The 23962-nt window shown below is 43.1% G+C and overlaps 1 protein-coding gene across 1 annotated transcript in view; it reads right to left on the bottom strand.

Moving 5' to 3' along the window:
• Positions 1 to 22662, bottom strand: part of LOC122933182 (acetylserotonin O-methyltransferase-like) — an 83461-nt gene extending 60799 nt beyond the window's left edge. Inside the window, exons 1-3 of the mRNA XM_044288023.1 lie at positions 22591 to 22662; positions 21192 to 21366; positions 10453 to 10582 (exon numbers count right to left, since the gene is read on the bottom strand). Of these exons, the coding sequence (XP_044143958.1) occupies positions 10453 to 10582; positions 21192 to 21366; positions 22591 to 22662 (377 nt within the window). The remainder of the gene's footprint in view (positions 1 to 10452; positions 10583 to 21191; positions 21367 to 22590) is intronic.
• Between the last annotated feature and the right edge of the window lie 1300 nt (positions 22663 to 23962).

Raw genomic sequence — 23962 nt, 5'->3', positions numbered from 1 at the left:
TTACTGTGATGTAATTATGCCTAGCATAGAATTTCCTTTCACCTTTAGTGAGCGTGCCCAGATTACACATATATGGACATGAAATGACATTAAATAATATAGGATATCAGGAATGCGGTCACGATATGGAGCCTCAGAATAAATGAACAAAATCTGGTACTAAAAGAGACAGTTAGACCACTAAAATTAAGATAGTTAGTGGAGGGAACAGTTAGTAGTTCAGACAGTATATGTCACAGACACACACAGAATATGGACACTAGATTAGGCCCAGATATTAGGATTTTGCCCTAAAGACTAGTGTTGATCACGAATATTCGAATTGCGAATTTTAATCGCGAATATCGGCACTTCGAGAATTCGCGAATATTTCGAATATCGCAAAATATATTCGTAATTGCGAATATTCGATTTTTGGGAAAATACCAGTTCATGCGAATTTTTATGCGAAAATTTAAATGCAAATTTTATGCGAATTTTCGCAATCAAGAAAATAATGCCTGGATATCATGAATCTGATGCAGGACAGTATATGTCACAGAAACACACAGAATATGGACACTAGATTAGGCCCAGATATTAGGATTTTGCTCTAAAGACACTCTTTTCTGATGCAGGACAGTATATGTCACAGAAACACACAGAATATGGACACTAGATTAGGCCCTGATATTAGGATTTTGCGCTAAAGACACTGTTTTCTGATGCAGGACAGTATGTGTCACAGAAACACACAGAATATGGACACTAGACTAGGCCCAGATATTTGGATTTTGCGCTAAATACACTGTTTTCTGATGCAGGATAGTATATGTCACAGAAACACACAGAATATGGACACTAGATTAGGCCCAGATTTGGTGATTTTGCTCTAAAGATACTGTTTTCTGATGCAGGACAGTCATCACCTGGTACGTGAGTTATTACATCTTAAAGGGCCCTGCAACAGTACCCTGCGCACATTGCAATTGGCGTCACGAACTAACCATAGACTTATATACATCTATCCTGACCCACTGCATAGTTGGCCACCGTACCACGGTCCTGCTCATTGCATAAGTGACGTCACGAACAGGATCAGATTCAATTGTGTGCCATCCCTGTCAACAGAACCGGATCCAATTGTGTATTTAACCGGATCCAACTACATGGTTCACAATACTGCAAGATTTACAGATTGTGCAAAAAACCCGAAAATTTACTTTATTGCTTTGTTGCCGTGCCAGAAAACGTGCGCTCCAGCATTCAAAGGGTTAATTTGCCATATTCATAAAATGGCGCTTCTTCTTCCTGCCCAGAAGCGGGGAAAGACAAGATTGCCCTCTCAAGAGTGCGAAAATGCCGAATACGCCCCCCAGAAGCGGGAAAACTTAGTAACGCCCCTTCAAGAGCACGAAGATGTCGAATACACCCCCCTAGAAGCGGAAAAACTCAAGACTGCCCCCAGTGAACTTTCTATTGTGAGCCGAAGGAATAAAAACTCCCTCTGGGCTCCACCCTCAGATCTGGCAGTTCGCTTATTCGAGAAGGCAGGAAAGATGGCGTACCCTCGTCCCAAGTGGAACCAGATGTCCATTGGTGGAGAGCACGTGTATGAGGAGTACCCGCTGGAGATCCAGGTCTCCCAGTTACTAAAGAGATGAGATGCTGTCTCTCGATCTTTGGTACCAGGGTACCAGCCCGGAGGCAGTGGATCCCTCCGTGGCCAAAGAACCTGTGCCGCTTAACTTGGCCAGAGCACCTGATGTTCCAGAGAAGGTCGCCGCCGATGTCCTGGTCCCTGCTAAAGAGAACCAGGATTTAATTGAGTTCCTGGAGGCTGTGGATCCCTCCGCCGCGTCAAGTGCCACTGCGGAAGGCGACGCACCAGTCAAGATGGGCGCTGACGTCGTCTCTACTCCCGCGGAGGACGCCGCTGATGTCGCTACACCAGCCATTGACAAATCTGCATCACAGATGAAGATGGCACCCGATGATGGCAACCAGGAGGCACCGGAACCGGCCGCCACAACAGGTAGGAGCTGCCACGCTCCCTGAGGCCCCGGCCCAGTCCACATCTGCCCCTGCATCACATCCTGCGGGCCCAGCTACTGCCACCAGGCTTGCTCCGCGGAAGTCACCTTCTGGTACGGCGGAGGCGGCTGGCGTTTCCACTCTGCCGCCCAGCTCCACTCCCGTCCATCCGGGGAGCCTGAACCCTGAAGTGCCCCGCAAAATCAGCGCTTTTGCCCAGACGGCCTGGGAGTACGAATCCGCTGTCGAGGAATGGGTGAAGCAGGTGGTGGATGACCCCCAGCCAGGGGATCCCAAGCAAATCCGACGGACCGGAACCGTCCTGTGGTTCTCGGTAGAACGGGGAGTGGGGTTCCTACAGGACAACTACTCAGGGACTGAAATTTTCGTGGGCTGGCGCTCTGTAAAACGGCACTACCTGCTGCAGGCCCGTCACAATTTATACGTAGGAGACCGGGTGGAGTACACCTCCATGCGCTCCGTACAGGGCCCATTTGCTGCGGGCGTGACCCTGCTGGACAAGCCACTCACCCCTGCAGTCACCCCAGAGACCTGGCAGGAGGAACCAGGCTCTGCAGGCAAGGTGAGATGTTTGCAGGAGACTCCTGATGGCAGGCTACATTTCAGGGAGCAACCCCAGCCAGGGCCTGCACCTCTCATCCCTGACCTGGCCGCACCACCAACCCTGAGGGTAGGACATATTAACAATTCAGTCCTAACATTTAACCCCAAAGTGCAGCCATACATTCTGCCGTGGAAGCAGCCCCAGGTACCTGCTGCGTCCCTGCCTGAGCCCCTTCAGCCAGAGGTTCTGAGCCCCTCTGTTCCGGCTAGGGATTCCGGATTACAGCAGGTTACTGCAGCGTTCTCTAGGCTGTCAGCACAGCCATCCTCACCAGCTACCACCAGAGGGCAGTGGCCCACCACCACCGCAGCTACCATGAGCTATCAGAGGCAGGAGCGCCCTCTTATGCGCTGTAGCAGCTCCAGTAGCGATGAGGATCTGGATGCCCTCTTTCTAAATAAAAGCAGTAACATTTGGGAGCCACGTCGTGGACTGATTCCTGACGGGTGAGGACCTGTTGGCCTTGTGTGTTTTTAACGTTTTATGTTTCAGGTTGCCCGTTTAGTCCTCACCCTGATAGTCATGCTCAGTTAGGACTCCCCCAAAAGCACTTAACCCCCTCATGTCCAAGTTCAGTGTTTTATCCCCTTTGTCAGGTTACTTGTTAGCCTGTTGCTCTTATGACATTTTATACCTTGGATTACAATTAACTTTTAACCCTGTGGATTACAATGAACTTTTATCCGTTTCCAGAGGATTCTACAACTTTAAACATTTCCATGAAAAAGAACTCAAGTTATTATTGAGCCTCATTTTGCATTAAAAATTTGCACTATTTTATAAAATGTTTTATTGCAACATAAAATCTTGCACCCAAAGAAAAGACTCAAATGTGATACCTGAGCTGTTTGTGATTTTCATACTATTTAATAATTTTGCACTTATTGTACCAGTTACATGTTATGCAACGTTCAAGATAACATGCCCATTGTGTGTATTCTCCTTCTAGGTGCCACAATGTGAATTTATGCACTGATTGTGATAATTGCACTTACCATTGCACTTAACAAAAATGTAGCAACTTACTTAAGTGTGCCTTAACTTTACAGCTCTTATTCTCTCCCCTCTTTATACGGACTGTCTTCATGTGGACTTGAAAACGAATGGCCTACACCCGGTGATATATACCCAAAGGTACCCAGGGTAGGACCAAGTGGTAAGTCCAGGCAGATCCAGTTACTACACAGGTACCCCTGCTGCTTCGGGATGCTCCTTCCTGTTTGTTAAATGTTCAGGATTGTTCCCATCCTGAGGTGTCTTATTTCCAGGAGAGCAACGGGATTATGCTACCCTCCTCCTGTGACAGTGCCAGAAGATATGAAGACCATAAATACCTCCCCTTCTAAGCCTTTTGCCTAAAGTAAGGCGCCTCAAGCCTTAGAGCCATACTTTAGCTTCCCGTCAGTCATCATAGTGATCGTGCTACAAGCCACATTTCTCAGGCTATGGTGCAGGGAAGAGAATACTGGATAAAGCCACCCTTCCATTTGCGGGCATTTCATTACACAATGGCGGGATTACGGAGTAAAGACACCCCCATGCTTTCTTTGATGTTTTAGGGCCAGAACATACAAAGTCAGTCAGTAATGTTTGCTTTGTGCAGTATTTAGATTACCTGGTTATACCAAGAGAAGGAAACTGTGTGTTGGACACCTTACTCTAGCGGGCAGGAACCTGGGGAACAGTGGTGTATCTTGGTTTTGTGCTGCCCTAGGCGAGACTAAACTCGGGCATCCCCCTAAAGCGCGGACGCAAAAGGCAGGGGAGGTCGGGAGGAAGTCAGGAGGAGGAGGAAGTAAGTCTTTCAACTCCTTCACTATGTGGCGCCGGTGATGCCGCTCGCATAGTGAAGAATCGGATCGGACAAGGGGCAAAAAAAATATTTTGCATATTGTGTAACTATCACTAAGCAAACAAGGCATTTTGCCGCCCCATTGGCAAGTGCCGCCCTAGGCAAATGCCTTGTTTGCCTTGTGATAGATACACCCCTGCTGGGGAAAGCCGTTATGTGTTTTGTCTAAGTATGTCATTATATGTAATTCACACAGCACTTTGTATGCCGAGGGCAGCTTAACTTAAAGTAAGGGGGAATGTAACATCCCTGAGTATGTTACCAAACTCTTTCTCTCAGCTACAACATGTTAGGTGTATGTACATTGTCATATTGTGTAATTATATTGTCATTATATGTATTGTTTAGGCCTGCTTCATGTATTTTGCAGTAATGTTCATGTTCACCAGCAGGTGGCAGCAATGTGTTTAGCATAGACTTAGACAGTTTAGCATATCTGGACTGGAATAGTACATTCCAGTCTGGCTCCCCCCTCTTTGAGGAGGTGTGGAATGTTCCCACATCCTGTCTCATTGGGAGCAAAGGTAGTTCTAGTTAGTGTACCAGCCACCCCTGCTAGGGGAAGGTTGTGTAAGTTGGAGCTCCCAGAAAATAGGGATCCCAAACCAGGACCTTGTCTCGGTTGAGACCAGAGAACATTCCAAGCCTGAGCCATCAGCCTCAGCTAGTTGACAAGCAAGCAGCCACCTCTAGCCTCCAGGAAGAGTCATTCCCTATGAGTTAACTGTGAGTACATATCCAGAGTCCAGGAGAAGCCTCTCTTTGGAGCTAGAGCTGAGTGCCTCGTTCTGAGTATAGGATCGGCAGCATCCCGTATGTAGATGACACGATTAGCATATTAATGAGGGGGTTGGCACAGTCTATCAAGGAATGCTGCTACAATTGTTTTATTTACTGTGATGTAATTATGCCTAGCATAGAATTTCCTTTCACCTTTAGTGAGCGTGCCCAGATTACACATATATGGACATGAAATGACATTAAATAATATAGGATATCAGGAATGCGGTCACGATATGGAGCCTCAGAATAAATGAACAAAATCTGGTACTAAAAGAGACAGTTAGACCACTAAAATTAAGATAGTTAGTGGAGGGAACAGTTAGTAGTTCAGACAGTATATGTCACAGACACACACAGAATATGGACACTAGATTAGGCCCAGATATTAGGATTTTTCTCTAAAGACACTGTTTTCTGATGCAGGACAGTATATGTCACAGAAACACACAGAATATGGACACTAGATTAGGCCTAGATTTTTGGATTTTGCCCTAAAGACACTGTTTTCTGATGCAGGACAGTATATGTCACAGAAACACACAGAATATGGACACTAGATTAGGCCCAGATATTAGGATTTTGCTCTAAAGACACTCTTTTCTGATGCAGGACAGTATATGTCACAGAAACACACAGAATATGGACACTAGATTAGGCCCAGATATTAGGATTTTGCTCTAAAGACACTGTTTTCTGATGCAGAACAGTATATGTCACAGAAACACACAGAATATGGACACTAGATTAGGCCCTGATATTAGGATTTTGCTCTAAAGACACTGTTTTCTGATGCAGGACAGTATATGTCACAGAAACACACAGAATATGGACACTTGATTAGGCCCTGATATTAGGATTTTGCTCTAAAGACACTGTTTTCTGATGCAGGACAGTATATGTCACAGAAACACACAGAATATGGACACTAGATTAGGCCCTGATATTAGGATTTTGCTCTAAAGACACTGTTTTCTGATGCAGGACAGTATATGTCACAGAAACACACAGAATATGGACACTTGATTAGGCCCTGATATTAGGATTTTGCTCTAAAGATACTGTTTTCTCCATGCGAAGCTTCCTGGTCTTTACACTATGCGTTGTCTCCGATGGAGCGGTGGCGTAGTCTGAATATAAATGAATGGAGCGAGTACTTATCATTACATTCACTTCTGAGACAAAGTGCAGTGTAATAAGGAAGAAGCGGCTCTCACATGGAAGTACCACCTCCTCTTCAAATAGCTGATCAATGGGGTTCCCGGGTCTCGGACCCCTGCCAATCAGATTTTGGTGACCTATCCATCAATATAAATGGCTGGACACCCCCTTCAATTGAAATGCCCAAATCCAAATGGGTTTTAAAAGTGAAAAACACTTACCGTATGTAGTGTACCCAAAGTCGTAGCCTGTATGAACGTACAGAGCCTTAGGCACCTCTGTATAGTGCCTCAATATCCCACCCTACTATGGAGATATTGTCCGATAGTCACAAATTCTTAAGACATTCAATGCATATAGAGTGGCATAGAGCCCTATATATGCAGTATTACATCTCCTGCAATGCGTCTCTTCATTCTCAACTTCTACTTGAGAAACCACATCAAAGTCTAAAACCAATTTAACACTGTCAAATTCTATTCTTCTGAAATAAATTAAAGTACCTAACTTAAAACTGAACAAACACCCTGACAAATTTGATTCTTATTGACATATATCAATTCTCAATATCAATTATTTTTTTTAACAAAAATCCTTGCACACAAACTTAAGGGACCTGACAAATCCAATAGTCACAAGTAGAGTTGAGCGAAGTGAAGCATCCATAGTGGAATTCGGTCTGAATTTTAGGACATTTTTATTCTAAACTAAGCAGAATTTCCTTGCGCTGGAGTTGTCTTAGAAAGAACAGAAAAAAACTATGGGGTTTTAACACAGCGATTTGCGACAAATTAATTCGTAACAAATCAAATTGTTGTCAAACTTCTGTAAAGCTGCCAAATCAAATTTTTCAAAACTTAGCTGTAACGGGGAGCCGGCGATGCGCTCTCTCTCTGCAGTGCCGCCGGCATCCCGCTTGTGAGGAGGAGCGAGGACGTGACCGGCGTCCTCAATGACAAGGGGGCGGGGAGGACCCAGGTGTGCACGCTTCCTCCATCTCCTAGACAACGAGCAGGTGGGGAACTGAGCGACGGTGCTAGTGAGTTGGCGCTCAGGTGTACAGAGATGCTGGACATGGGTCATGTTACACTGGCCACGTCATGTGACCAATCAAGAGGACCTATTTAAACAGGTAAACTGCTGGCCACAGGTTGCCTGTGATTGCTCTTATCACCTCACTAGTATATCCTGCATGTGTGACTTCGGTTTGTTTGACCTCGGCTTGTATTTGACTTCGACCTTGTGTTACCCCTTGTACTGACGCGATATATCTTTGGTCCTGACTTTGGCTTGTTTTGACTTCGATGTTCTATTACCCCTTTTGTGCCTGCGTTATCTCCTGGCTCTTGATTTCTGCTCCATTGATTCTATTGCTATTTTGGGGCTGGCCTGGGAAGCTTTCGCTTCCGTGTTGTCTGTCTTTGTGTATAGTTTCCTCCCTGTGTTGTGTCTCCCCTTCCTTAGGCCCCTGCAAGTACATAAGCTAGGGACTGACGCCCAGTTGTGCCCTGTCGGTTAGGACAGACCATGCAAGTAGGTAGGGATAGAGGTGTGGGTGGAGTTAGGGCCACACTTATGCCTACCTGTTTGTGACATTATCTCCTCTCTAGTCATAACCTGTGGTAAATAAAGAAAAAACAATTCACCTGTCTGTGGTCTCACTGTTCCCGCGCTGCTGCCCCATTTCTGTCTCCTTCCAGTCTCTGCTGGACCAGATGTGTCCTTGGTTCTGTGAGCACTGCGGCCAATTACTGGCCTCAGTGTTCTCATGTGCTACAATGGCACAAACGGGTGAGCTTTAAAGAACAGTTACAGGTGCTGCCTGAGTTTTTATTCAACTTTGACAAACCCTGTCCTGACTTTAACCCAAGATGCAATCACACTTTCATTCCCAGTATCTCAAAATATTTAGTTACAATTGCACAGTTTCTGCGGCATTTAGGTCTACAATATGATTATTGAATATATTTTCAAATGAAGGTACCACAAAAGAAGGCACAAAAAATGTTCTAACCTTGTACTAACGAGTATGGCCTTTGTCTGTCATATATGGTAATTATGATATCCTCCTCAGTGAATTGCTTTTGATTAGACTCATGGAGTGTACTTAGAGATAGTGTACAACCTATATAATCTAATAGCATGGATGTGAATAATAGGCTGTAGGCAAGCATGGTCCACTACATGTAAGGGTACATTCACACAACAACATGTAGGTCTGCAAAATGAGGATCCTCAAATTACGGACATCATCTGAGTGATGTCCCAAAATATTTGTGGACCCATCAACTTCAATGGATGTGGAAAGCACATGGATATGTTCTGTGTGCTTTCAATATATCCGTATGTCTAAAAGCAATGAATAAACACTCGCGCTGCCGTCTGGATAAAATGGAGTGGAGGTGAGCTCACACAAACGAACTATGTGTGCGCCCCGTCGCTGCAGGGTTCTACTATGGGGTTAATTGCCCAAAAACAGCCCACAGAATAGGAGAAGACCTAATGTTGAAAAGTAGAAAAGAAGAACCCGCGCTGACTTGATTCCTAACTATAAGTATGCTGATAATGTCACACTATATGTAGCATATAATACCATATAGTTTCTAGTGGCTATTTGAGTAACTCTATTCCCGTTAGTTCTTATGGCACCTGATAAATTGGTTCACTTATCCTGTCAAGAGTACATGCGGTAAATGTGGCAAAAAAGTATAATACTATTGCGGTCTATTATGGTAGTGCTACACACTTACTGTTATGTACCCCGCTCGGTCCGTTCCTGAAAGTCCGCTGTTGCTGATAATCCTCTTGTCCAGCTCTGTCTTCAGCTTGCTTTGTATTGCGTGCGCAGCTCCGGACGGTAGCTTGCACGCGCAAAGAGCAGCCATGTCAGGTTCGTTGTCCTGGAAACCTGTAGTGTGACGTCACACCCGAAGCTACGGAAGTCTCTAGGGTCCACAATTCCTCCGACGCGTTTCGGAATAGACGTATTCCTTCCTCAGGACAAGATAAGAGGATTATCAGCAACAGCGGACTTTCAGGAATGGACCGAGCGGGGTACATAACAGTAAGTGTGTAGCACTACCATAATAGACCGCAATAGTATTATACTTTTTTGCCACATTTACCGCATGTACTCTTGACAGGATAAGTGAACCAATTTATCAGGTGCCATAAGAACTAACGGGAATAGAGTTACTCAAATAGCCACTAGAAACTATATGGTATTATATGCTACATATAGTGTGACATTATCAGCATACTTATAGGTAGGAATCAAGTCAGCGCGGGTTCTTCTTTTCTACAATATCCGTATGTCTGTTCTGCTAAAGATAGAACATGTCCTATTCTTGGCTGCAAACGTGGGCCACAGACCCACTGAATTCAAAAGGTCTGCAAAAAATGTCACACGGACGTCATCAATATTTTGCGGATATGCGTTTTACAAACAACAAAATACACACGGCTGTGTGAATATACCCTGTGTGACTAGCACCTTATCTGTGTGCATTCAGAATACTAAGCTTTACCAGTATTTTGCACCTGTGGCTCCTCCATCCTATACCTTTGGTGTTTGGCTTTGTCCTGCAGCAAATTAATGCTTTTAACCTTGTACCGTGGCAGCGATTATAGGCTTTTTCATTGATATGTGGTTTTTGTGGTACACTATTACAGTACGTTTCTCTTTCTCATATCCAAGCATTATAGTAATTCTTTCAGTGAAGATAGTTTTTGCAAAGAGGGACAAGAACTGAAGAAGAACAAGAACCTCAAATCAGTGCTATCTGCAGATGATTCTCTGGTTTGACAGTTTTTCCAATTCACTTCAATGGGACCAGTGCCAAAGTAAGCAGCTCCGTCAACTACATAAAGGATGAAGCTGTGTAGTCCTGACATTGAACATCTCATCAGTGGGGGTGCAAGGTGTTGGATTCCTGCCAATCTGATATCAATGGCTTATCCTGAGGACCATTATGACTTGATGTACAATATTGTCATCTCTACAAAATTCTAATAGACCTACCTTACAGCCTGCGGTAAGAAGTGCCAGCACATATATATGGTTTGAGAGTAATACATCATCATATGATAAAGGGTCCTGGGACTGGATTTGACCAAGTACGTGTTGGAAACATCAGTATTGGAATAATAACCTTAAAAAGAAAATATAAATTATCCCTATCACACAACTGCATATAAATATTGTATGTGCCATGTAAATATCAATTGTATCAATTAATACTGGAGCTGTGATCATATTATATGAAATAAAGAAGTCTTCACATGCTGAACCTGATAAGGCCGGGTTCATGTCACCGTTTAGCTTTCCATTCTTCTGATCCATCGGAAGAACAAAAAAATAAAGCAAAAAAATTGGATCTGTCTTTTTTGAGCATCAGTTATGATCAGCAGTTGTGATCAGTTTGCTCAGTTTGTGTCACTTCTATCAGTTTGTGTCACTTCTATCAAAGATCAGCTATTTTTGTTGGGAGAAAAAGTCCTGCATGCAGTATGTTTTCTCCTGTAAAAAATAACTGATCTGTAACAAACTGATGCAAATTGATCATTACTGATGCTCAAGAAAAGACAGATCTGTTACTTTTAGTGCAAACTGATGTGAACTCACCCTTAACAATGCACTTACTAATGTGATTCCATTCCACTAATGCCATATTTTTTCAAAATTTTTCAAAAATCTAGGTTCAATTTGCTAAATCTAGATTTAGAGAGAGCCCATCAAAGGGCATAGTTTACCAGAAAGGGGGCAAGGCTTCATGGGGATGGAAGCATGGTTGCCACAATTTGCCTGCTGGACAGAAACACCGCTGATCGTTTGCCTGGGATATCAGTTGTATGACTTAAGCGCTAGACAGTGTAAGATGAAAGCTCCTGTACTTGGATTCTAGCTGTCACTGACTGTGGTTTATCACTGCTTATGCATTCACCTGTTCTTGGTGCATAATGGTCAATAGGCAGAATGCAGTGAATAGAGGAAGCATAGATTGGACCAGGTGACCACATAATACCCAAGTGTCTCAGGGACAGCGGAGCTGCTGGGTCTCAGCAGACCCTGAATTACTGAGCCTGTGTACAATGCCCCACAGGGAGCTCCTTTGGAAGCCCCAGCTACAGTGGAAAATGTGCAAAAAATAAATAAAACATTTCAAAGAAAGTGTCCCATACAAAAAAAAACATTCCAATCAAAACCATCGTCATTATCTTCCCATTCATGTGAAACTATATTATACACTCACCTAAAGAATTATTAGGAACACTAATACTACTAATACGGTGTTGGACCCCCTTTTGCCTTCAGAACTGCCTTAATTCTACATAGCATTGATTCAACAAGGTGCTGATAGCATTCTTTAGAAATGTTGGCCCATATTGATAGGATAGCATCTTGCAGTTGATGGAGATTTGAGGGATGCACATCCAGGGCACGAAGCTCCCCTTCTACCACATCCCAAAGATGCTATATTGGGTTGAGATCTGGTGACTGTGGGGGCCATTTTAGTACAGTGAACTCATTGTCATGTTCAAGAAACCAGTTTGAAATGATTCGAGCTTTGTGACATGGTGCATTATCCTGCTGGAAGTAGCCATCAGAGGATGGGTACATGGTGGTCATGAAGGGATGGACATGGTCAGAAACAATGCTCAGGTAGCCCGTGGCATTTAAACGATGGCCAATTGGCACTAAAGGGCCTAAAGTGTTCCCAGAAAACATCCCCCACACCATTACACCATCACCACCAGCCTGCACAGTGGTAACAAGGCATGATGGATACATGTTCTCATTCTGTTTACGCCAAATTCGGACTCTACCATTTGAATGTCTCAACAGAAATCGAGACTCATCAGACCAGGCAACATTTTTCAAGTCTTTAACAGTCCAATTTTGGTGAGCGGGGGCAAATTGTAGCCTCTTTTTCCTATTTGTAGTGGAGATGAGTGGTACCCGGTGGGGTCTTCTGCTGTTGTAGCCCACCTTTCTTTCCCATTCTGACATTCAGTTTGGAGTTCAGGAGATTGTCTTGACTAGGACCACAACCCTACATGCATTGAAGCAACTGCCATGTCATTGGTTGACTAGATAATCGCATTAATGAGAAATAGAACAGGTGTTCCTAATAATTCTTTAGGTGAGTGTATATCAAAATAACTGATACAAAATAGGGAACTCATTTTAATTTTTTATTCGGTTATAGATTTTAAAACATTTTGTTGCATTTTTCCCCAAATAAAACTAAAAAATGTTACAAAAATGATTCTGGTAGCCCAATAAATAAAAGGTAACAACCATTAAATAGACACTAAATTACAACAAAAAAAGTGTCTGGTCATTAACCCCATAAGGACCCATGATGTACATGTATGTCATATCTGGCCGTGACTTAAGGACCAGTGACGTGCAGTACAGACCAAAAGTTTGGACACACCTTCATATTCAAAGAGTTTTCTTTATTTTCATGACTATGAAAATTGTAGATTCACACTGAAGGCATCAAAACTATGAATTAACACATGTGGAATTATATACTTATCAAAAGAGTGTGAAACAACTGAAAATATGTCATATTCTAGGTTCTTCAAAGTAGCCACCTTTTGCTTTGATTACTGCTTTGCACACTCTTGGCATTCTCTTGATGAGCTTCAAGAGGTAGTCACCTGACATGGTCTTCCAACAGTCTTGAAGGAGTTCCCAGAGATGCTTAGCACTTGTTGGCCCTTTTGCCTTCACTCTGCGGTCCAGCTCACCCCAAACCATCTCGATTGGCTTCAGGTCCGGTGACTGTGGAGGCCAGGTCATCTGGCGCAGCACCCCATCACTCTCCTTCATGGTCAAATAGCCCTTACACAGCCTGGAGGTGTGTTTGGGGTCATTGTCCTGTTGAAAAATAAATGATGGTCCAACTAAATGCAAACCGGATGGAATAGCATGCCGCTGCAAGATGCTGTGGTAGCCATGCTGGTTCAGTATGCCTTCAATTTTGAATAAATCCCCAACAGTGTCACCAGCAAGGCACCCCCACACCATCACACCTCCTCCTCCATGCTTCACGTTGGGAACCAGGCATGTAGAGTCCATCCGTTCACCTTTTCTGCGTTGCACAAAGACATGGTGGTTGGAACCAAAGATCTCAAATTTGGACTCAGCAAACCAAAGCACAGATTTCCACTGGTATAATGTCCATTTCTTGTGTTCTTTAGCCCAAACAAGTCTCTCCTGCTTGTTGCCTGTCCTTAGCAGTGGTTTCCTAGCAGATATTCTACCATGAAGGCCTGATTCACACATTCTAGAGATGTGTCTGCTGCTAGAACTCTGTGTGGCATTGACCTGGTCTCTAATCTGAGCTGCTGTTAACCTGCGATTTCTGAGGCTGGTGACTCAGATGAACTTATCCTCCGCAGCAAAGGTGACTCTTGGTCTTCCTTTCCTGGGTTGGTCCGCATGTGAGACAGTTTCTTTGTAGCGCTTGATGGTTTTTGTGACTGCACTTGGGGACACTATCAAAGTTTTCCCAATTTTTCGGACTGACTGACCTTCATTTCTTAAAGTAATGATGGCCACTCATTTTTCTTTACTTAGCTGCTTTTTTCTTGCCATAATACAAATTCTAACAGTCTATTCAGTAGGACTATCAGCTGTGTATCCACTTGACTTCTCCACAACGCAACTGATGGTCCCAACCCCATTTATAAGGCAAGAAATCCCACTTATTAAACCTGACAGGGCACACCTGTGAAGTGAAAACCATTTCAGGTGACTACCTCTTGAAGCTCAAGAGAATGTCAAGAGTGTGCAAAGCAGTAATCAAAGCAAAAGGTGGCTACCTAGAATATGACATATTTTTAGTTGTTTCATACTTTTTTTGATAAGTATATAATTCCACATGTGTTAATTCATAGTGTTGATGCCTTCAGTGTGAATCTACAATTTTCATAGTCATGAAAATAAAGAAAACTCTTTGAATGAGAAGGTGTGTCCAAACTTTTGGTCTGTACTGTACATGAACGTCATGCTGATCGGGCAGGTGCAGGAGCTGTGTCTGCCTGATCAGCTGGAGGGGTCCGGCAGTCATTGATAAATAAATAAATATTTAAAGAAATAATTCTCCTTATAATGTGCAAAACATACCCCCTTGTAATGCCCCCAGTTGAGCTAATGTTCCCATAATGTGCCAATATAAAATACCCCTTCTCAGTGCCCCCGTAGATGATCCCATAGTGCTCTTCTCCCCCCTTCCCCATAGTACCCACCATAATGTGTACCAGTATAAAATGCCCCTATACAGAACCCCCCATATAAAATACCCCTTCTTTTTAGCCTCAGTAGATGCCCCTATAGTGCCACCCAATAATGTGCCAGTAATAAATGCCCCAATAGATGCCCACCAATCATGTGCCAGTAAGATGTGCCCCCATAGATGCCCCCTAATCATGTGCCAGTAATAAGAGCCCCCATAGATGCCCCCCAATCATGTGCCAGTAATAAGAGCCCCCCCCATCATGTGCCAGTAGCCCCCCTATCATGTGCCAGTAACCCCCCTTATGTGCCAGTAGCCTCCTATCATGTGCCAGTAGCCCCCCTTATGTGCCAGTAGCCCCCTTTTGTGCCAGTAGCCTACCTTATATGCCAGTTGCCCCCCTTATGTGCCAGTAGCTCCCCTTATGTGCCAGTAGCCCCCCTTATGTGCCAGTAGTCTCCTATCATGTGCCAGTAGTCCCCCTTATGGCCCAGTAGTCCCCCTTATGTGCCAGTAGCCTTCTATCATGTGCCAGTAGCCCCCCTTATGTGGCAGTAGCCCCCCTTATGTGCCAGTAGCCTCCTATCATGTGCCAGTAGCCCCCCTATGTGCCAGTATCCCCCCTTATGTGCCAGTATCCCCCCTTATGTGCCAGTAGCCTCCTATCATGTGCCTGTAGCCCCCCTTATGTGCCAGTAGCCCCCCTTATGTGCCAGTAGTCCCCTTATGTGCCAGTAGCCTCCTATCATGTGCCAGTAGCCCCCTTCTGTGCCAGTAGCTCCCCTTATGTGCCAGTAGCCCCCCTTATGTGCCAGTAGCCCCCTTATGTGCCAGTAGCCCCCCTTATGTGCCAGTAGCCTACCTTAAATGCCAGTAGCCCCCCTTATGTGCCAGTAGTCCCCCTTATGTGCCAGTAGCCTCCTATCAGGTGCCAGTAGCCCCCCTATGTGCCAGTATCCCCCCTTATGTGCCAGTATCCCCCCATTATGTGCCAGTAGCCTCCTATCATGTGCCCGTAGCCCCCCTTATGTGCCAGTAGTCCCCTTATGTGCCAGTAGCCTCCTATTATGTGCCAGTAGTCCCCCTTATGTGCCAGTAGCTCCCCTTATGTGCCAGTAGCCCCCCTTATGTGCCAGTAGTCTCCTATCATGTGCCAGTAGTCCACCTTGTGTGCCAGTAGTCCCCCTTATGTGCCAGTAGCCTCCTATCATGTGCCAGTAGCCCCCTATGTGCCAGTATCCCCCCTTATGTGCCAGTAGCCCCCCTTATGTGCAAGTAGCCCCCTTATGTGCCAGTAGTCCCCCTTATGTGCCTGTAGCCCCCCCTTATGTGCCAGTAGCTCCCCTTATGTGCCAGTAGCCAACCTTATGTGCCAGTAGTCCCCCTTATGTGCCAGTAGCCTCCTATGATGTGCCAATAGCCCCCCTTATGTGCCAGTAGCTCCCTTATGTGCCAATAGCCCCCCTTATGTGCCAGTAGTCCCCTTATGTGCCAGCAGCCCCCCTTATGTGCCAGTATTGTAATTTGTACATATATATATATATATATATTTAAAAAATATATATTATACTTACCTCCTCCACCGATGCGATGCAGGCCTCTTTCGGCCTGTGTACCTCGCTGGCTCAGGCGGCGCGATTACATCATCGCACCGCCTGCACAAGCTTCTGATAGGCTGCCGGCCTAGTGCTGGCAGCCTATCAGAGGAACAGGGAGGGGACACACCTCTCCCTTCTCTGCCACAGCACAGACATTTGTCCTGAGGACGGCGATACAGATGACTATGGAGATGAGTGAGCGCTTCCACAATAGAGCGCAGCGCTCATCTCCTGCTGTACCCTGCTGGCGCCCCCTTTCTGACAGCACCCCGCGTGGCCACCCGGCTCGCCCGGTCCAAGAAACGTCCGTGCTTAGGCATCGTGGCTGCCTTCCGGGAGAGCCTGTGAGATCTAGCCCCCTGGACAAATTAGGTATCACCACGTCCGTATCGACCAGATCTATAAAAATATAAAATGATCTAACCCCTCAGGTGAACACTGCCAAAAAAATTAAAGAAAAACTGTGCTTAAAAAAATAGTTGTCACCTTGCATCACTAAAGGTGCAACACCAAGCGATCAAAAAGATGTATGCCCCCCAAAATAATACCAATCTAACCGTCACCTCATCCCGCAAAAAATGAGCCCCTGCCTAAGACAATCGCCCAAAAAATATATATAGGGCTCTCAGAATATGGAGACACTGAAACATGATTTTTTTTGTTTTAAAAATGCTGTTATTGTGTAAAACTTAAATAAATTAAAAAAAGTATACACGTTAGGTATCGCCGCGTCCGTAAGAACCTGCTGTATAAAAATATCACATAAACCAACCCCTCAGGGGAATACCATAAAAAATATATAAAACGTGTTAAAAAAGCCATTTTTGGTCACCTTACATCACAAAAAGTGTAATACCAAGCAATCAAAAAGTCATTTTCACCCCAAAATCATACCAATCAAACGGTCATCTCATCCCACAAAAAATGAGATCCTACCTAAGACAATCGCATAAAAAAAAAAAAATATGGCTCTAAGAATATTGAGACACTAAAACATGATTTTTTTTGTTTAAAAAATGCTGTTATTGTGTAAAACTTAAATTAATTTTAAAAAGTATACATATTAGGTATCGCCGAGTCCGTAAGAACCTGCTGTATCAAAATATCACATGACCTAACACCTCAGATGAACACCATTAAAAAAAAAAAAAAAAAGGGTGTCAAAAAATCCATTTTTTGTCACCTTACATCACAAAAAGTGCAACGCCAAGCAATCAAATGCTTTATTATGTAAAACTGAAACAAGTCATATTTGGGATTGTCGCGTCCATAACAATCTGCTTTATAAAAATACCACATAATCTAACCTGTCAGATAAACATTCTAAATAACACAAAAATAAAAACAATGCCAAAACAGCTTTTTTTTGGTTACCTTGCCTCACAAAAAGTGTAATATAGAGCAACCAAAAATCATATGTTCCCTAAAATAGTACCAACAAAACTTCCACCTTATTCCGTAGTTTCCAAAATGGGGTCTTTTTTTGGCATTTCTACTCTAGGGGTGCATAAGGGGGTCTTCAATGTGACATGGCAACTTAAAATTATTCCAGTGAAATCTGCCCTCCAAAAACCATATGGTGTTCCTTTCCTTCTGCGCCCTGCTGTGTTCCCGTACAGCAGTTTACGACCACATATGGGGTATTTCTGTAAACTACAGAATCAGGGTAATAAATATTGAGTTTTGTTTGGCTGTTAAGCCTTGCTTTGTTACTGGAAAAAATTGATTAAAATGGAAAATCTGCCAAAAAAGTGAAATTCAGAAATTTCATCTACATTTTCCTTTAATTCTTATGGAACACCTAAAGGGTTAACAAAGTTTGTAAAAATCAGTTTTGAATACCTTGAGGGGTGTAATTTCTAAAATGGGGCAATTTATGGGTGGTTTCTATTATGTAAGCCTCACAAAGTGACTTCAGACATACGGGAAAAGTAAAGTAATAACTATGTTAGGGGGTATCACTATCTGTTTTAAAAGCAGAGAAATTAAAATTTTGAAAATTGCGAATTTTTCAAAATTTTTGGTAAATTTGGTATTTTTTTATAAATAAAAATGAAATATTTTGACCCAAATTTACCACTGTCATGAAGAACAATATGTGACGAGAAAACTATCTCAGAATGGCTTGGATAAATATAAGCATTTTAAAGTTATCACCACATAAAGTGACACGTCAGATTTGCAAAAAATGGCCTGGTCCTTAAGGTGAAAAAATGGCAGGGTCCTGAAGGGGTTAAAGGGGTTGTCTATCTTGCTATTTTCAAGCTCAATCGCGACTCTCAGGGCCTCTATTTCCTGCTTGCTGGGGCAGGAGCTGGGCACTGACGAGGTGGCCAGGAAAGACTGCACATGTGCAAGAGTATGTGCATGCTCACTCCTGTGAAACCCGGCCACCAGATCAGACAACCAAGCTACCGAGTGAAGAAGCTGCCGAGTGAAGATACCGTAACACAGTGTTGTCTCCTGATGAAAGGCAAAAGGTCAGTTAACATTTTCTTGCCATTGTTTATTAAAGGGTTGGCCACTTTCTGACTACTATTGATCAATGTGTGTCACGCTTCGGTGTGGGAGGGAAACACCACACTGAGCATAGGAGGGAAGGGGGGAACAGGGAATCGGGCCTGAGAACTAGGGAAGGAAAATGGACACCTCCTAGTGAAAACCCTTAAAAAAAAAACTGACTGACTACCAGTATGAACAGACCCGAAAGATAGGTGAGTTCATATGCAGGAATACCTAGAGTCCTATCAAGCCCTATAGGACCCTGGTACTAATGGCAGGGACGAGACTACCTGTTCCTCCAAAAGGAAGGATGAACAGGAGTCTCCTAATACAAACAATAGGGAAATGCAACACGCAGAGCCCAAACAAAATACAAAAGGGAAAGGAAAGACTTAGCTTCAAAGGAACAATGGAAGCACCAGGAACTCAGCTGAGATCCAACCACAATCTATCCAAAGGTCCAAACAGAAGCTATAAACCGCACAGCATTGTGGGAGAAGCAACTATAAATAGAGAAGGTTAAATGACCCTAATAGCCACACCTGGGGAAAGAAGGTGCGGCAAGCACTTGAAACGATACAGACGTAATTTTATCCAAACGGAAAACATGTCAGATCAAACCACGTGTTGCCAGTCTCACCGATCTCCTGCCACATATCGAGGGAACGTCCGTACAATGTGTTTGTAAGATGATTACGGCATTTATAATATAGTCTTTGTTGATATTCTGCACCGTTTTCAATATTTCCTAAATTATGCCCCCATGTTTGCCTAGTCTTTTGTGCTGTCCACACTGTCTTGTCCATAAAATGGCTACTGATGAAGGGTCATGTGACCAGGCAAATCACTCAGTCTCTTCCATTCAAATACACTGCACAAGCCATTTTATCTTGAACTGCTGATAGCTTAGTGCAGGTGCAGTGTGTTTGAGTGGAGGAGGCTGAATGATGTGTCTGGTTACATGACCCTCCATCGGCAACCATTTTGTAGACAGGACCGCTATGCCGACAGCACGTGGCTTATGAAATATAACAAACGGCACATAATAAAAACAAAGGCTATATTAGTAAGAACCATGTAGTCTTCTTATGCAGAAAGTGGCGTAAACCATTCCTTTAAGCTGTGCTACATCTGTACATCAATCCACAGAAAACTGATACAATAATAACTGTGGAGGGAACAGTGGGAACACTGTAATGTAAATGGATACATTTCCAAAGTGCACTAGTTTTTAAACATTCACCTTCCTAAGGTTCATTTTAATGATTATTGATAAAAATAAAATTTGATGAGGTGGTAGATACAGTAGTTAAAGAGTAACTAAACTTTTAGTACAATGCCCCAGTGGTAGATGAGAGGCTTATATATAGAAAAACAATATTTATGCGGATAACACTTAAGAAGCAGGAAATACTCCTTTAAAGAGTAATTACACTTTTAATAAAAATTTTATTTAAATGTCCCAAATACTGTAATAATAATTTTTCTAATGAATTTTATTAATGGATTTTTTATTTTACTAGAAATATTCCCCCTAAAGCACAGATTTACCTGTGCACTTTAAATTTACTATTGTCCACTTTAGGAGTGTACAAAGTATGGACTAGGGCCGCAGCGCATGAGGTACGGGCATAGTAACCCTGTGCTATGCCAGGATTAGCTGAGCGGAGTGGGACCCTACCTGCCTGTGCCTCCTTCGCTAAGCTAAAAGCTGACATTGCTTAGTGAAGCAGGCAGAAGCAAGAGCCCGCTGCGCTCAGCTAATCCTGGCATAGCACAAGGTTACAGAGTACCCATGTGCTATGCCAGCATTTAGTAAACCTCGGGGGGCACGAGTAGGAGTAGCAATGAGTGCTCCTGCCCGTACTCCCTGCGCTGCGGCCCCATTCATAAAATGCACAGTCCGTACTCCGTATACCGCTGATGTGGAGAATAGTGAATTTAAAGCACACAGGGAAATCTGCGCTTTTGGGAGGAGTATCTCTAGTAAAAATGCTAAATATATAAATAAAATACATTAGGAAACCTTTTCTTAAGACATTTGGGACGTTTAAAGAAAAACTTCATTAAAAGGGGTGCTGTATTTCCTGCTTCTTAAGGGTTATCCGCATAAGTATTGCATATGTAAGCCTCTCATCTACCACTGGGGCATTGTACTGGCCGAGTGCAGTTTTGTGGATGAACCCGCAGTTTCCCAATAAATGGAAAAATCCATTTAGCATTCAATTTGCAAACTGCGGCCATGTGTCACTGCGGTCCTGCGTTGTAGATGTGTCAGTGCCGGCCTGTTTGGCTTTACCGTAACCATGAGTAATTATCAAATCAGGTGATCAAACCCATGAGAACAACTTCATGTGATGATATCAAATTTAAATACATGTAGAAACTTTTCATTCTTAACATTACGTTACCTTTGTTATTTCTCAAGTCAACTTTCAAAAGCTTCAGTCCAACACAGGCATCAAGCAAGCGCTCCATTCCATCTTCACTGGTGCTCAAGCGAGAAGCAACGGTTGCTGCTGGAATGGGTTCCTGTACCTCATGTAAGAGATCAAAAACTCCCAGTTCACATGCTGTAAACATGGTCTACAAGGTAAAAGCAGACAGCTACTTTAGAATCTTTACTACATGTTAGTACTACTATTCTCATGTAAAAATAAGGAAAAAAAAAATTGTGCTAACAATTTCCTGGATGCATTGTAGCCACGACACTCGGACTCTCCCACTCTACCATAGTAGTGTGTTTCAGAAGAACAGTAAGGGGGTCCAAAAGCTGATGTTAAAACTGACTGGTCTTAGTGGTACTATGTAGACCTTTTATTACCCCCTTAAAGGGTTTTTTTCTGGTAATAATTATGTTTTATGTAATACTTAAAAAGAAGATTTATGCTCACCTGTTCCATGCTGCTCCGGTCCTCCGCTGCCTCCATCTTCCGGTCTCCAGACTATTTACATCTGACTGGCCATGACTATAGTCATATTCACCGCTCCAGCCAATGACAGGCTTCAGAGGTGACATGGCCAATTAGTTTTATGTGTTTCATTTTTACGGCTTTACCTATGCAGTAAAAGTGACCTTATCGCCTTCATTCTATAGATCAGTATGATTACAGAGATACCCCATTTATTCTGACCCCCTGTGAGGGCTCAGCTTTTGCAGGGCAATCTGTAGTCTTATTGATACCATTTTGGAGAGAGTATGATTTTTTTGTTCAACTAAAAAGCGCCAAATATTTCTTTATTAATTTATATTTTTCAAAATATATTTGGCTTTTTTTTTTACACACAAGTTCCTATGAAAGCCCTTCCATAAGAGCACCAAGTACCTTCTCACTGTGGTGTATAACACAGAGCAGGAAGGGGTTATGGGATCTGTCTGAATTGTTTTCTATCAACAAATTAAAATTTAAGATAAGTTTGAAAAAATAAATAGTTACCCCGGACACAAATCATTTGACAAATGGGAAGACTAGTGAAGATTTCTAATTAGTGTTCTTCAAAATTACATAAAAAAATGCTATTTTGTGTCACATTTTTTCAACTTTTATCATATTTCTATTACTTGGCATCATAATAAAACTCATTAGATGTGAACCATTACTGTCAAGTCTGAACTTCTTAAAGCGTTCATAAGGACTGTCCGGCTGGTTCTTACAATCACATTATATTACGTTCAAACTGAGTCTTCATACAGTCAAAACTGAAAAACTCCCAGAGATTTAAGCTTCCACAGACAGACCTTCGAAACCACCGATGTTCCATGAAATTGCAAGAATTTACATCTGCAAAAAAAAGCTAATGGGTTCTTACCTTTGAGACTAAAAATCCATATTGATAGTCAAGAAGCTTTTGGGGAAATGCAAGCTCTTCGGAGGAGCACATGTTGGCAAGATAAGAATGACTGCAGTTCAGTCAGGCTTTATAAGCTGCTTTCCAACTCAAGGTGTATTACTACAGAGGACTTAGCAGGGCTTAGGCAATGACTTTCTTGTCTGACCTACTTATGAGGCACTTAAAGCCATAAGAACCTTTACCACATAGAATATATAAATTACTTGATTACTTTTAATTTAGTTCATTTCCATCATATTAGAACTACTGTACACGTCACACATTACTGACCACGTTCAGGTGTTGTTACACGTGTCAGTTTTAAGGTGATTTTTGCGATTTCTGCTTTAGAACATGTTTACCTCAAAAAGGTACAGCCACATGTTCAGGTTTCGTGATGCAGTTTTGGGAGCCAAAACCAGGATGAATGCAAAAAAGAGGAAAAATCGGTTCTTTATACTTTCTCTTATTTTATGATCCACTCCTGATCTTGGCTTCCAAAAGTGCACCAAGAAATCTGAATCTGCGGCCATACCATTAGTCTTTTTCAGATGTATCAAGGAGTTAAAGGAGTTTTGCAAGACTTTTTTACTGATGACTTATCTTCTTTATAAGGTCATTCGTATCTGATCAGTGGGGGTCCGACACCCGGGACACCCCCACACCCCGATTAGCTGTTTGAGAAGGCACTCGCAGTAGTGTTGGTGCCTTCTCCGTGCTCACCAAGCACAGTGCCATACATTTTGTAGCGGCTTTGCTTGGTATTGCAGCTCATCCCCATTCACTTCAGTGTGGCTGAGATGAGAATAGGCCATGTGACCAATGAATGTAAGGTCACTTGACCTAGACTAAGCTGCAAGAAGTCTGCAGCGCTACTGCGAGTGCTGGTGTCTTCTCAAAAAGCTGATTTGTGAAGGTCCCAGGTGTCAGACCCCCACCGATCAGATACTGATGACCTGTACAGTCAGGTCCATAAATATTGGGACATCGACACTATTCTAATATTTTTGGCTCTATACACCACTGCAATGGATTTGGAATGAAACCAACTAGATGTGCTTTAACTGCAGACTGTCAGCTTTAATTTGAGAGTATTTACATTCAAATCAGTTGAACGGTGTAAGAATTACAACAGTTTGCATATGTGCCTCCTACTTGTTAAAGAACAAAAATTTATGGGACAAATGGCTTCTCAGCTGTTCCATGGCCAGGTGTGTGTTATTCCCTCATTATCCCAATTACAATGAGTAGATAAAAGGTCCAGAGTTTATTTAAAGTGTGCTATTTGCATTTAGAATCTGTTGCTGTCAACTCTCAAGATGAGACCCAAAGAGCTGTCACTATCAGTGAA

Source organism: Bufo gargarizans, chromosome 3 (assembly GCF_014858855.1).
Source record: "Bufo gargarizans isolate SCDJY-AF-19 chromosome 3, ASM1485885v1, whole genome shotgun sequence".
Classification (NCBI taxonomy): domain Eukaryota; kingdom Metazoa; phylum Chordata; class Amphibia; order Anura; family Bufonidae; genus Bufo; species Bufo gargarizans.
The sequence above is the reverse complement of the archived record's forward strand: the minus strand, read 5'-3'. Positions and strand labels throughout refer to the sequence as shown.